Source organism: Trypanosoma conorhini, assembly GCF_003719485.1.
Source record: "Trypanosoma conorhini strain 025E chromosome Unknown Tco_14.4_contig_00499, whole genome shotgun sequence".
Lineage (NCBI taxonomy): Eukaryota > Euglenozoa > Kinetoplastea > Trypanosomatida > Trypanosomatidae > Trypanosoma > Trypanosoma conorhini.
The window spans coordinates 1-14110 of NW_021704587.1; the positions used below are offsets into that span (position 1 = coordinate 1).

General features: G+C 60.3%; 6 protein-coding genes across 6 annotated transcripts, besides 9 other annotated features; all 6 read right to left on the minus strand.

The window, feature by feature from the left end:
- Positions 1–44: 44 nt before the first annotated feature.
- Positions 45–65: a microsatellite.
- Positions 66–155: 90 nt separating this feature from the next.
- Tco025E_06932 (uncharacterized protein) lies at positions 156–1898 on the minus strand (the record flags this gene model as incomplete). The annotated part of the gene is made up of 1 exon (XM_029373799.1): positions 156–1898. The coding sequence occupies one exon, from the start codon at positions 1896–1898 to the stop codon at positions 156–158; it is 1743 nt and encodes a 580-aa protein (XP_029226090.1).
- An 85-nt stretch (positions 1899–1983) lies between these two features.
- Positions 1984–2009: a microsatellite.
- A 27-nt stretch (positions 2010–2036) lies between these two features.
- Positions 2037–2055: a microsatellite.
- Positions 2056–2283: 228 nt separating this feature from the next.
- Tco025E_06933 (putative serine/threonine protein phosphatase) lies at positions 2284–3522 on the minus strand (the record flags this gene model as incomplete). The annotated part of the gene is made up of 1 exon (XM_029373800.1): positions 2284–3522. The coding sequence occupies one exon, from the start codon at positions 3520–3522 to the stop codon at positions 2284–2286; it is 1239 nt and encodes a 412-aa protein (XP_029226091.1).
- A 46-nt stretch (positions 3523–3568) lies between these two features.
- Positions 3569–3588: a microsatellite.
- An 815-nt stretch (positions 3589–4403) lies between these two features.
- Positions 4404–5738, minus strand: Tco025E_06934 (DNA repair protein; the record flags this gene model as incomplete). Its single annotated transcript, XM_029373801.1, has 1 exon — positions 4404–5738. One exon carries the CDS (start codon positions 5736–5738, stop codon positions 4404–4406), a length of 1335 nt encoding a protein of 444 aa, XP_029226092.1.
- A 241-nt stretch (positions 5739–5979) lies between these two features.
- Positions 5980–6006: a microsatellite.
- Positions 6007–7028: 1022 nt separating this feature from the next.
- Positions 7029–8738, minus strand: Tco025E_06935 (uncharacterized protein; the record flags this gene model as incomplete). Its single annotated transcript, XM_029373802.1, has 1 exon — positions 7029–8738. One exon carries the CDS (start codon positions 8736–8738, stop codon positions 7029–7031), a length of 1710 nt encoding a protein of 569 aa, XP_029226093.1.
- Positions 8739–9455: 717 nt separating this feature from the next.
- Positions 9456–9476: a microsatellite.
- A 941-nt stretch (positions 9477–10417) lies between these two features.
- Tco025E_06936 (uncharacterized protein) lies at positions 10418–11404 on the minus strand (the record flags this gene model as incomplete). The annotated part of the gene is made up of 1 exon (XM_029373803.1): positions 10418–11404. One exon carries the CDS (start codon positions 11402–11404, stop codon positions 10418–10420), a length of 987 nt encoding a protein of 328 aa, XP_029226094.1.
- A 21-nt stretch (positions 11405–11425) lies between these two features.
- Positions 11426–11474: a microsatellite.
- Positions 11475–12011: 537 nt separating this feature from the next.
- Positions 12012–12752, minus strand: Tco025E_06937 (uncharacterized protein; the record flags this gene model as incomplete). Its single annotated transcript, XM_029373804.1, has 1 exon — positions 12012–12752. The coding sequence occupies one exon, from the start codon at positions 12750–12752 to the stop codon at positions 12012–12014; it is 741 nt and encodes a 246-aa protein (XP_029226095.1).
- An 873-nt stretch (positions 12753–13625) lies between these two features.
- Positions 13626–13651: a microsatellite.
- A 228-nt stretch (positions 13652–13879) lies between these two features.
- Positions 13880–13941: a microsatellite.
- Positions 13942–14110: the final 169 nt, after the last annotated feature.

Here is a 14110-nt window from a genome sequence, read left to right on the forward strand (position 1 = left end):
TTGTTTTCTTTTTGCTATCAAGTTACAAACAGGTTCACCACAGTTATATATATATATATATATATGCATGGGTTCCGTCATCCCCCCCCCCTCTCCTCCTCTCACTTCTTCTCTCTTTCTCTCTGTGTGTGTGAGGCGGCAAGGTCTCCAACCGTCTACCGTGAGGCAGACGTGGAGGCGGCGGTGCCGCCCAGTGAGCCAGCGTTGCGGTGTGTGCGGGACGACTCCACCTTGTGCCGCAGGCGCCGGCCGCTGCTCAAGTTCTTCTTCATGAGGGCCGCGTCACGCTCCACGACCTCCTTGCGGTTCACGTACTCCGCGCTCAGGTGCCGCCGGATGCCAATCTTTGCGATGTCCGGGTGATTCACGCCGTACAGGCGATCGTAGCGGGTCTCGGGCACCTCGTTCATCCACGTCGGGGAGCGGTCGTGCAGGCCGCGGGTGATGTCCTCGTAGATGTCGCCTGCGCGTACGTCGTCGTAGCGCTCCCTCGTCTCCGTGACGGACAACGTCTCCTCCAGCGGCGGCCTCTCCCACGCCTGGCGTTCGTTGAAGAACGCGGGCAGCTCCACCGTGGCCGCGGCTGCCTGCACGGCGTCTGGCTGGTTGAAGTCGCGCAGCGGCCCCACCTGCTTCGTGGTGTTCTTCATCAGGTGCAGGTCGTACATCCACCCGTTGCGGCGGCGGAACTCGATGAAGTTGAACTGCTTCACCGCGCGCCCCCACTCGTAGAAGCGTGACTTGTAGATGCAGAACTTGCGCAAGGCGTCCTCCACCTCATCCATGAGCGGCCGCGAGAGGTGGGCGCGCGGGATGCCGAGCTCGTCCATCTGCGCCAAAACCAGCGGCACCTTCTTCTTCTCAACCACGTTGATGTTCCCGAAGCGCTGCAGCGGCTCACTCGTGGGTGTGTAGGAGTGGTCCACGATGCTGCGCAGGTAAAGCTCCGCCGTCAGCACGTTGGCGCGCGGCCACCGGCGGTCCACAAGCTCCTGCCAGATGGCGTCGCAGCGGTCAAACTGCCGACCCTCGCGGTGCCCTAAAAGAAGTGCGTTGAAGCTGCCAATCGTCACGTGCTCATTGTGGTGCTTGCGCAGGAAGGAGAAGACGCTCTCTGCCTCCTGCATGTTTCCCTGCAGCGATAGGGCGAGCATCACCAGCTCGTAGGTGCTAATTGTGGGGGAAATGCCCATCATCCCCATGCGGTCGTACACCGCGTCAGGGACGGCGGCGACATGCGTGTAGCCGCAGGTCAAAAGCGTACGCATCAACGCGTTCACCAGGTGCGTGGCAGCCGCTGTGGCCTGCGGTGGGCAGTGCCCATCACCGCCCATCCGGCACTCTGCCGTCAGCTGTGCGAGCGCCATGTCAAACCACCGGTACGCCTCCTGTGCCCGCTCCTCGCCGTTATCGTCTCCAAGTAACTTGTACGTGAGCGTGGGGTCGCTCTGTGCGCTGCAGTGCAAAATCCGCCGTCCCACACGAGGGGCTGCAAGTGCGTCAATGAGAAGAGTATAGTGGTTCACGCCGAGTGCACGCCGTCGGTGCAACTCATCTACAATGTGGCTTGCCTGCTGGTAAAGCCCGTGCTGCGCCAAACGCGTGGCCAGATCGAGTTGACCGCGCGGGGAGGAAAGCTCTGGCGCCTGCGCCGTTTGCTGCTGCTGAGTGTCCCCCTCAAACAACCGCAGCACATTGGCACAGGAGGCACTGAACGCCCGCATGTGTGCCTCCCGCTCGCGTTTGCGCTGGAGCAAGACGAGGTGGCGCTGCCGATTGGTGATGCCGCTGAAGTAATACACCCCCTCCCACTGGTTCTGCGGCTTGCGCTGCGGGAGGTTGGTGCGGATCATGTAGTACGACGGCACCGTCGTCTTGGACACATTCTGCGAGAGCATTTTCCTCCGCCTGAGAAGCGACGCTGCGGCGTTCCTGTGGGGTGTGGCGATGCCCCTCTTCGTTTGGCGGCCGACGCCGCGGGTGGGAGGAGGAGGAGGAGGAGGAGGAGGGAGGGGGTCAACAGGGCACCGCACCGCAGAAAGAGAGAGAGAGAGATCCCCTCAACCGCAGGAAAAGGGAGGGAGGAAGAACAGAACAATAGCAACAAAGAAAAAAGCAAACAGGAATAATAAAAAAAGGACGGCAACCCCGCTGGGCCTGCGTTTCACAGGAGAACTTCTCTTGTCGTTTTTTTTCGGTTTTTTTTGCTTGTTTTTTTGGTGGGGGGCTTCCGCCAGTTTGGCCGCACTGCGGGGGAGGAGAGGAGGCTGCTGTGGCCGAGACTCAGTGCCCACACACGCCGCGGTGTCTGCCGCCCGTCGGTCGCCTCCGCCGCAGTCGCACGAGGCAGACGAGGGAAAGGCCCGCAAGCACAAAGAGAAGATGGTAGTGCGGCGCAAGAAGCCCTGCACTGCCGCTGCGTTCGTTCCCTCGCCCGGCACGAGGAAGCGCCGCCAACTCCCGGTTTCCCCCTCCCGCTGGCGAAGGGCACCGGACGGCCTGAGTGCAGCGTGGCGGCTGCACGGGGCCGCCGAGCAGCGACGGCGCGGGGGCCCGCACGCCTCTGCCGAACGGGTACCGCGGCTGTGCGACGAGGCGCGGCGGGTCGCTCGCGTCCGGCACCAACTCAACGTACGCCACGTATCCAGCGCTGAGGTACACAGAGCGGCTCAGTCCCACGTCTGCCCCCACAAGACTGCCGTTGCACTCCACTGCAATGGCGCCCCCCGCCTGGACGGAGTGCCCGCCAACCATCATGTGCACCGGCAAGCGGCCCGCCGAGACCTCCTGCATTGAAAGCAAGCGCAGCGACTCACGCAGGAGGGAGCAGTTGCCCTGCTTGGCCTCAGAAAGGATGGTCCTAGACCACAAAGGGCTGTCCGAGTCACTGAACGGGTGCTCCTCACCGTTTGTTGTGTCTTTTGAGGCGGTGTGGTGCCGCTCGCGGGAAAAGTGTTTAGTGAGCTCGGCGTTGATATATCCCACACCCCTCGCGGCGTACGCCGGCGTTATACCGGCGTGCACAAACACGACCCCCTTGCGCACCACACTCACCGGGTGCTGCAGGATGTAAGAGCCGTAAGGGCCCTGTGGGCTGAATGCCGCGGCGTACGCCTCCGCCCCGCCAAATGCGGCCATCGCATCGGGGTGCACGTAGCTGTGTTCGCCCAAGAGATTCATCAGCTCATGGTTGCCGATAAGGAAAATAAACTCCCCGCCCGCCGCCTTCGCCTGCTGCTCCAGGGAGGCGAAGAGGTCGTAAATCTTGTGGGGGTGTCGCCCGCGATCGGCGACGTCGCCAAGCTGCACGACTATGGAGGAACCAGCGATCCAGCGGTCGTTGGCGTCGGTGACGTTGGCCAGCCGCAGCAGTTGGCGGCAGCGAAAGAGGTCGCCGTGAAGGTCGCCGAAGGCAACCAGGCGGGCCTCAGAGCCGCGGCCTCCCTCCGCCGCCACCGCCCGCGGCGGCGCCAGCCAACAGGCAGCGGCGCAGCAAAGCAGGAGTGAGAATATCTCCCGCATCTCACGGCATAAACGCAGGCAGGAGGGCGCGCTTCCCCACAAATTGCACACACACACACACACACAAAGAGAGAGAAAGAAAGAGACGGCGGAGCCTCTTCACCGCGCTGCAAAGTACTCGCTTTTAAAGAGGCATGCGCGGGGAGAGGAAAACCAGTTGGCATGAAGCAACCGGCCGACACCACGGGGCCGGAGGATGCAGCAGGAGTCGCACGCACGGCGAAGTGCCTCAGTGGCAAAGGTCTGTAGGAGAAAATAAGTAAAGGAAGAAACAAACGCGCACAAACGGAAAGGTTCCCCCGTTTTATAAATTACTCACGTATTCACACGCATGCGCAAACGCTTCCTCTCGAGGCCATCTATAAAAACTAACAGGATCGCTCGTGCTTCGTATTCGACTCCGTTTCCGCTGCCACGGCTAAAGTTACACGCCAAGGAATGTCTTAAAGAGTCCCGTTAACGGCTACAGAAACAACAACAACCACCACCACCGCCGCTGCGTCGCATCCACCCTGCCACAGAAGCGGTGCGGCAAGTTTCGCCCTTGGAGCACAGCTCCACACACAGCGGCCCCCACCAACAGGGGTGCTGGCCACAATGCAGACACCGCTGCCAGGAACGAAAACCAAAGCTAAAAAAAAAAGGCAGGGGAACCCCCCCCCCCCTCTCCCTCCTTGACACCTGCAGCTCACTCTGTGCAACGCCCCGGGCCACTCCATAAATGGGCACGCGATACGGCGTCCACGCGGGGAAAAAAAAGAAAAAAAGTCGCAGCGCCCCGCTCCGTCCGCAGTAAAACACTCACGCACCCCATCTATCGCTTTCTTTCCTTCCTCCTTTCTCTGTTAAAGGCGCAAAGGTCTGTCCACCTCCGCGGCGCCTCACGAGTCGCCGCGAATGCCATCCGTGTCGATGGTGTAGCCGCCGCAAACAGGCGGATTTGAGGGGCCCGAGAGCACAATAAGCTGTCGGTGCGTCGTGCCGCCCGCGCCCTGAAGACGCTGGAGGTGGATGCGCACGTGCGGCGCCAGCGACCACTGGATCCCGAGCGCGGGGACCACCGCCTCCCTGCCGCCGTGCCGCCGCTGCGCCCCAGCGGAGAGCACTGCGCGCACCTGATTGGTGACGAGCACGGCGGCGTTTTCCCGCAGCGCAAACGTCTTCAGCAGCGTCCCCGCCAGCATCACCTCCACCGCCAGCTCATCGCCGCCGCCGCCTGCGGCAGCCGCCCCCGCAATGGAGTCCACCGCCACCATCCCGCGGCCCCCCAGGGCATGAAAGGCCCGCGACAAGGTGCCGTCGCGGAGCAGACGCACGAGTTCCCCCAGCGTCCCCACGCGACGGATGTGGAGCCCCGTCAAAACCGCCCTCACCGTCACCGAGTCTTCCAGGGACGCCTTTAGGCTATCAACGGTCGCCGGTGGAAGGTGCGAGGAGAGGCGGAGCGCCTTCTGCTTCGCCCGTTTCACGGCCCCGGCAGCCAGCGCCGCGAGCCGCGCGGCCGGAAAGTCCTCGGAGACAATGTACAGCGCCGTCGCCCCTCTCGCCGTGGGTCCGCCAGGGCACCGAGCAAGTGTGGCCGACGGCGTCCACGGCTCACACAGGTGCTCCGCCACACACTGAAGGAGGCTCTGAAGAACGAGCTGCGTCTTCCCGCTGCCCGCCTCACCGTACAACTCGGACAGAAAGCCAGCACGAAACCCACCCTCATACGCGCCCTTCCCCGCAACGCAGCTACTGCCGCTGAGAAGGCGGTCTAGAGACAGGCACCCCGTGGTGAAGCAAAAAGCCCCGTCATGCATCGCTCTGACTGGCGCCAACCCCTCGGCATCCGGCGGGAAAAGCAAATCCTCGACACTGCGCGATATCGCTGCAAGGCCGGCGTCGACACTTGGCAACTCGAAAGAGGTTAGTCCATGCTTCTGAAGAAGATGTTGCCTGCTAAGAGACAAGAGCGCTTGCTGAAGAAAATGCTGAACTTCCGCGGCATGAAAAGATGACTGCCGTCTCTGTCCCCGCTGCACGGCCGTCGTTATTCGCCGCTGCACGAACGGTAGATCGCTTGTTAGCAAAAGCAACAGCTCCGCCTCTGCGGTAACGCCCCACTCCTGGCAGCAGCGTAGCAGGGCATCCACAAGGGCGCCCTCCGTCGCGTTCTCCGGCAGACCCGGAAGGAGACGCTGGAGGCCGACCGCCAACGGCCCGTTTGCCTGCATGAGTGCCAGTTTGTGTGGCCACCCTCCCCTTCGCCGGCGGAGGGAACCCACGCGCGCCAGAAGCCCCTCTCACGTCGCGATGCCTCCAGCGGGAAATGCATGCAGGCCCCGCCTCCCCCGTCGTGTCCTCCACCCGCCCCTGCAGCTCCCTCCGCGGCGGCAGACCAAAAAAAAAAAAGCGAGAGTCAGACGAAAAAAAAAAATTCCCGCCGCGGAAGCGGTCGGGGCGGAAGACAGTGAGACACACACACACACAGACACACACACATTGACATATCTACGCATTGCAAGAGGGAGATAGAGAGAAACAGGCGAGGGAAAGGGCATAGACCCATAAAAAAGAAAAATCTCTTCGCATGAGGAGGAAGGGAGGACGCGGCCTAAGCGCCAACAATCCGTAAAGCACAAAAACGACTCGCAAAAGCCGCTGTGAAAATAAAAAGGGGCATAGTCGCAGTGACGTCGGGAAATTGTGAGTCACACAAGGAACCGATGATAATAAAAGGTAGCCGCGAAGCCGCCCGTCAGCCACAGCAACAAGACCAGTACCATTACTGCGGCCAAAGGTCGTCGCATCAACACGCGGCAACTGCACACCAGCAACCCCCCCGCCTTTTCCAACACGAAAAAACAAGCGTGTTGCCGGGTAGCGTGCTACGTAGGAATACAACTCCACGCGGCGTAGCCCGAGCAAACCCCGCCTCAACCCACGCATTTGTTGTTGTATTTCTTTCTTCTTTCTTTCGCGTGCGTATTGTTCCCTTCTACTGCCCTTCTCTTCATGTCATCCAGGCACATCAACGAGCCCCTGCACGTTTCGAGGCGCAAAAAGACACACGCACGCGCAAGCGACCCCGCCCGCAGCGGGGTCCCGGCGCAGAGAAGCCCCAGCCGCTCGGTTTTCCCCCTTCGCACTCACCCCGTTGTGCTTTCGTTTCTTTTTTTTTCTTTTACATTCGGTGCCGATTCCCCCCGCCCCCCGCTGAGAGCCAAGAAAGGGAGGAAGGCAGTATCGCATTGTCGCTGCTGGGGACACGCCACGGCGCGTGTCACGACGGAGAGGGAGTCAAAAAAGAGGCGCGGAGCACGAAACGGGGGACTCGCACGCGGGGCATTTGGGAGGCGTCGGGCGCGGCCGTCAACGGAGAGAGACGCCCGACGGGGAGGGTGCCGAGAGGCAAAAATGGCATGGGCGAAAAAGTAAAAAACAAAAGACAAAAAACATACCAGCATCCTCAGGAGCGTCGCAGAAGCACGCACCTCCGTGGAGCCGCAGAGCGCCGCGCTCTGTCAAGACGTTTTCGGCGTCCTCGCACATCCCGCCGCGTCGTTGTCCGTCGGGCTCTTTGGGCTGCCAGCCGCGGGCAGACACCGTTGCGAGGCACCGGTGGAAGGGCGCTGCCTCCCCAGCAGGGTTGCCTGCTCCCGCAGCTCGTGCAGCGCGGCAGTCAGCCTCTCCATCTCAGCAACGCGGCTGCGCAGCTCCGTCTCGTATGACTCCTCCCGCGCCTTCTTCTCCAAAAGCACAACCTCCTTCTCTGCCCGCAGGGCCTTGTTCGCGGTGAGAGCCGCTTCCAGCGCAGACACGAGTTCCTCGGTTACGCTCGCTTCGCTCTTTGCTTGCTGCTGCTGCGGCTGCTCCAACTCGTCGGCGCTAGAAGCAGCGAGCTGCGCCGTCAACCCACTGATGGTCGAGCGACAGCGACCCAACTCGTCTAGTAACTCCTCTCGGGTGAGCTTCAAATCCGATCGCCGCCGGGCCCTCATCTCATTCTCTGCATTCTCGTGGGTGCGCAGTTTTCGTGCAAAGAGGGCGACGTCCTGCAGCAGCCGCGTCTCCAGTTTACCCTGTTTGTGATTCCGCTCACGCTCCGCGCTTAGCTCGCCCTCTACCCGCCGCAGCTCCGCCACGGTGCGCCTTAGGCGGGAGTGAAGCTCCTGCGCAAAGGCAGGATCATGCGACGTCTCACTCTGGAGCAAATGTGCAGTCAGCTCTTTGGAAGCCCCGCTGCTGGAGCCTTGTGCCTTGGCGAGTTCTTTTTCCAGAAACTCATTCCGCTTCTGGCACTCGAGGCAGCGTTTGCGCCAATCAATGGTTTCAGCGCTGCCGTTGTGCAGGCTGCCTCCCTCGCCCTGCGTTGCCTCAATTTCCTGCAGAGCGCCCGCAGCAAACGGGCTCAGTGCGCGTGCACTCGCCTGTCGGGCAGCAGGCGTGTGGGAATCAGGCTCCAGCGGCGGCACGGCGGCAGTTGTCCCCGTCGGCGTCGTCCCTGCAACATCAGTCGCAAGACGCCTCTCCCCCTGAGGAGTCCGGTTAAGTGCGGGCCCACTTTGCAGACCTCCGCCGTCTCCGACGCCGCTCCCGCCGCGCCCCTGCCCCCGCTCCGCCAAGGAGCAGTGCGCCCGCAAGACAGGGGCAGGAGACATCCCCCCCGCTGAGGCAGCACGGGGCGTGTTTCCTAGAGGGCTCAGGCGTTGCTTTTCATGCGCTGTCGTGGCGGCGAGGTCCCGCTGCAGACGGGCGGCCTTCGCGCTGACGTTCGCCAACTCGTGCTTGGATTCTGTCAACTTTCGCCAGACGTCTGCCTTCTCGCGGAGCAGTGCCTCAACGTAGTCGTCCGACGCCTGCAACTGCAACCGCAGCGTCTCCACCTCGTCTTCCATGTCACTCAGCCGAGACTCCAGGTGGCGCACCTCCGAGAGCGTGCTGCCCATCAGCTGCTCCTGCTCAAGCAAGTCGATGAGCGCCTCGTCGCAGCGCAGTGTCGCGCTTGCGACGCGGTCCTTAAGGCCCCTGCGGTCCAGCTGCGCCAGCTCCCGCTCTATCCGCTCCTCCTCGTCGAGGAGCGGAGGGCAGGCGTCGCCTTCAAAGTCGGATGGCAGTGTGTTTAGGTACTCCCGCAGAAAGGCATCGCTGCAGAGGTGGCGCTTGCTGCGCCCCGTGCTAAACCGGGTGCCCTCGCTGCTCGAGGTCGGCGAAGTGGAGAGGCCGGCTATCATGCGGGCCGCGCGAAGGGACCGACACGCACACGCACACAGTGGCGATAGCACCCACACCACCCACAGAGATGCGCGCGCCCGATGCGCCGCAGCTACCGCAATACAAAAAAAAAAAAACTAAAAACTTATCCGCCTGTCCGCGTGTGTGTGTGTATCTACACGTAGGTACGCACGCGGTGGGAATACCACGCGAGACCAACCGCAGAGTTGGGTCAACAACTAATAGAGAGAAAGAAAAAAGGGGGAAAAAACAACTTTGGCGGTTCCTTCCCCCACGCCTGAAACAAGAAGCGAATGTGCATATATAATGTTAGACATAAGCATGTTGAAAGCACGAAAAGGCAGCGGAAGGTTTCATGCACTGCAGCGTCCCTCCACGCAGTGGCGGAGAGGGGGGGCAGTGGGGGGAGGCCGCAGACCCTGTCGGCAGACACGCACAGAAAGAGAGAGAGAACTCAGACGGAGGGAATACATAAGATTTTCTTTTCCTCCCGGTACATGCCGGTGCATGCGCCCGCAACTGGGGCCCGCCGAGGCAGGGCCGAGCAGAAAACTAAAAACAAAAAAAGAAATGGGGGAAGGACGCAACAGGGGGACGGGGGTGGGTGGGAGGCGCCTCAATCAGGCGGCGGGGCGGGGGAGGGGAGAAGTGGAGCGGGGGAGAGTTACGAAAGAAAACAACTCGCAAGCAGAAAAAAAGGAAAAACAGGCAAGCGAAAAAATAATAATAATAATAATTGAAGAACGCACAGGGGGAGACAAAAAAAAAAAGAATGCGTGAATACAACGCGCAAAACAAAAAAAGCGGAGGGGAGAGGGGGGAAGGAAGAAGAAGAAAAAAAACTCACATTCAGAAACTGTCGTGCAACAGAGACACACACATACACACGTATATGAATAACGTATATGCCTGCATGCATAAAAGGGGCACAACAACCCAGTCCCCCCCCCCAAGACCCGCAGAGAAGTGCATATTAAAAACGTGTATGACGTTCCCCCGCGCTTTGGCCTCGCCGCTCACTTATTTGCACACCCACAGTGTATATATGTGCTGGCACACCGGCGTGCCACCCACCCCCGCCGCAAGCTACTACTACTAACATCACTAGAAAGGCTAGGAAAGCGAAACTATAAATCTCCTCGCGTTTCCGCAGCAGTTACACTAACCAAGATACTACTTCGTTCCTCCCACGCATACACACACGCAACGGACCCTTCTTGGATGTTATTATTTTTTTCTTTTTACTACTTGATCAGTTCGTCCTGTGAAGTTTCTTTTCTATTATACTTCACACCTCTATCCTCGTCTCTCTCTGTCCGTGCCTCTGTGCGTGTGCGCGTGTGTGTGGGTGGGGGGGGGGGGGAGGAAGGAAAAAAGAGTGGGTGGCATGTCAACCGTACGCAGACTCCACCCACGGTGCGCCGTGTGGCGGAGGAGCAAAACAACCTGCGGCCGCGGGGTGCATGTGCCGTGCGTGCCGGTTTTATTCTCTCGTCGTCCCCACTGCCGAGAAACCAGCGCACCCCGCCGCATTCTCCGCCTTGTCCTGCTCCTCCGTGTCTACGTGCCCGGTGGGGGCGGGGGGAGAAACACACACACATAGACAGACACAAAAGAAAAGGAAGAGGGGGGGAAACTGGAAGTCGTCGCTTCCCCCGCCGTTCTCGTCGTTCATCGGCTACGTGGCCTGCAGTTCTTCCGGTGCACCGAAGTCCAGAAAGTCCTCAAACTCGCCGCCGCCGCCGCATGTCACGGTGCCAGGCACCTGCCGCCCGCCCCGCGCCCCGTCGTCGTCGTCGTCGGCGGCGGAGGGGAGTTCCGTCAGCCACTCGGCGTCGTCGCCGACCATGCAGCCAAAGGACGCCGCGGGCAAATTTCCCTCGCACTCTACGAGCAGCAGCCAGCCGACCTCCTCGTCCTCAACGACGTCGAGCGGCCTGCCGAGGTCGCGGCACTCCGCCGCAGCTTGCCGCTCCCGCTCCCGCCGCTCCTCAGGCCCATCGCGGCGCAAAAAGTACGGCAAAAAACCGCAGCCGCAGGAGCCAATGAAGGCGCCCAGCGCCGTCCCCAGGCCGGGGAGGAGCAGCGCGCCAAGGACGGCGCCGCAGCTGCCACCCGCAACCGAGGCAGCCCCCGACTGGAGGGCCGTCACGACGTCGTAGTAAAACTGTTGCGCTGCGATCTCACGGTCCGTGATAGACCGCTGCACGAGGAAGCAGCCCTGCAGCCCCAGCTGAACGGCGGTGGAGGCGAGGGCAGAGACCGCGCTGCCGTGGAGGCCAATCGTTTTTACTTGCATCAGAAGAGACTGCTTCGCCAGCCATGAGGTGGTGGCCGTTGTGCTGCCCACCGTCCCAGGCGCGCATCTCGCTAGCAGCCGGCCAAGCGCCTGAACCCCTCGCACCAAATTCTGCGGCGAAGAAACGGAGACGCGCGAGAGCAGAAACAAAAACGCCTCCACCTGCGCACGTCCAGTCAGCGCCGCATTGGAAGCAACCACCTCACCAAACAACAAATGCGCACAAGACCCAGCAAGGCGTACGGCGGCGACGGACTGGAGCGTGGCGCGGCCCACACGCACGGCGACGAAAGATACAGGCACTACTCCATACAAAACAACCAGCGGCTTCCTGCGCGCACGCTTGGTAAATACTAAAGCCTCCATGAAACGCGTACACGTATAAGCATATATCGTTATATAGTTATCTATACAAATATATATATATATATATGTACTCCCTTGCCTGCGTGTACTGCTTACTGGGCACAAGCTGCACCTCCACTTCCTGGTCTTTGCAGGCAGCAGCCAGGTCTTTCAAACTAAAAAAAAAAAAAACACTGAGGCCCGTGAGAAGCAACAAGCCAGTGGAGCGAAGCCGACGAAAAATAAAAATAAAAATGCGAGAAAAAGTGAAGCAATTGTGACACTGAGACGCATCATTGTAGCAGAAGAAACAAAAAGGCCCCATGTGGAGCGAAGTACGCAGTCAGAGAGTGAGTGAGCCTCACACATATAAAGGGAGGATCCGTTCTTTTTTTCTCGCTCTTTTTTTTTTGAGGAAACTCCAACCAACATCTCCCAACGCAGCTTCTTCTTGCAAAGAAAGCGTCCCGTCCAACGTGAAGCCCAGCAAAGGCGCGAATGGAGAAAGAAGAGGAAACAGTTAAGGAATGAAGGCCAACGCGCTGAAGCGGAGGAAAAAAAGAAAAAAAAACAATCTAAGCTCGGCGCAGAGCCGCTTCCGCCGTCTATGGTGCTCTACCCACCCTACTCATTTTGCCTTCTTGCTGGAGTGCAAGGCGTGATTTATGCTGCTCGCCGCCCAGACGTGGCGCTTGTTAGCTTGTGGGAAATTAGTTACCCTTCGCTCACTGCGCTGGGGCTCGTAGAACTCCCCGTGCATGATCCGAGTCATGACCGGCTCTCCGCGAAGCAGCTGCTGTCGGTAGGGGTTTTGCAGCACCCAGCACCCCTTCTTGCGCTCCACAAGGCGGTCCATGGTGTGGGCGCCGGGCATCGACTGGCTAAGGTCCAGCTGCGCCGCGGTGAGGTGCAAGAGATGACCCGCAACGCGCCGGCGCGGAATGGACAACTCGTAGCGGAGTATCGCCTGCTCGTGGTCTATCGCGGCCCGCTGCTCCCTCGCGCTTTTCTGGGGATTCAGCGAGCCGCCCTGCAGTTTCCCCCGTTCCGTCCTGCTTGTCGCCCACTCGTGACGGGCGATCCTGCGTTTCAGGGAGTAGCAGGAGCAGAGGGGGTTGCCGTAGTCAACTGCGCGGCTGTGCGGGGAGGAAGTTGCCGCCGCTGCCGCCGCTGCCGTGGCGGCGGGACACCCGCACCCCACTTCGTGCGCGAGCTGGCACTGGTTGCTCAGGTGCATCCCCGGCGACAATGTCCCGTCGGCGCAGCGCACGACGGGACACTTCCACGGCGTCAGCGGTGACCCACGCTCCCGCGCAAAGAGCCGCTGCACCGCGGCGCTGTTGCGCTCCCTCGCCGCCGTGTCCTGCATCGCCGCCGCAGCTCTGCAAAGCCCGACCGGGAGGCGCCTCAAAAGTTGCAGGGATGCGTCCGAGGCCGCCGCTGCCCCGCCGTCAACTTCTCCGAGAGAACGCCCACGCCGCTACGAAAAGGCTCGTCCGCGCCCCACCTACGACCCATCGCAGAAGAAAAAAAAAGGAGGAACAAGAGGCATGCCAGGAGCAGTTGAAAAGCGCGGGGGATGCAGGGCAGGCAAGCGCGCCTACTTTCCAGTCTTCTCCCTCTCGCTCTCTGCTTGCTTGCCTGCTTTCGCACAGTCGCCCGGGCGCTGGCACCCAAGGGAGGGAAACCGATGCATTCGGCCTCCGCACTACTTCTTCTAGTGTGTCGTCACGTGCCGCGTGTCATTTTACCCTCCGCTTTACTCTCTCGCTCTCCGCTCTGCCTCTGTCTCCCACTTCTTTCTTTCCTTGCGTGTGTGCCCCACACCCCGCGCCCGACACAAACACACACGCGCGCGTTTTCTCCCGCTCTCTGCGCGCCCAGCTGAGCCGCTGCGGCAGCGGGCGCAGGACACCCGGGGGGCCTCGTCGCGCGGTCCACACGCCTCCGTCGGAGGGACAAGAAGAAAAAGGAAAAAAGGAGGAAGCGGAAAAAAATAGAGGCATAAGCCGCGGCTGCTGCGGCAGACGCACCCACGCCGCCGGCAAACAGAGACAGCGGCCCCGCAGCACCCCTCCACGCACGCACACAATACACCACGATGCATACAGAAATACACGCGGCCGCCACGACCACATCTTCCGTATTGCGTGACACTTCACGCCCCGCTGGACAACAGCAGAACTTTGAACAACAAAAAAGACACAAAGTAAAAAAAAACAAGAGAAGGGAAGGCGGTGGTCACAAAAACGCACACACACACACACAGAGAGATATATATAAAGAACGAAAATGGAGTTTGAAGGGCGGGATAAGGAGGGATAGGGGGGGAAAAAAAAGGACAAAGCAGGATCCGCACGACGCCCACCAACATGCAGCACGCAGATGTCTGCAGTGCGCCTTTTGCCGCTTCTTCGTCCCTCGCACGCCCCACCAAGCCCACGAGAACTATAACTCCCATCACCAACGCTAGGAGATGAACTGCTTCCAGACACCACACACCCACATACAGGCATGCAAAGAAGTACATACCTACGTATATATACATATACATATATGTGTAGGTATGTATGTACGCAGGCGTATAGCACGAGGGAAACGGCGAAATATACCGCAAACCCAAAAAAAAGGGGAAACAAAAATGACTACACAGTAGAGGAAGGGGGGGGGGAAAGAAAAAAAAAGGAAACAAATAAAGAAAAACAAAAATAGGAAAAAGGACCAAAA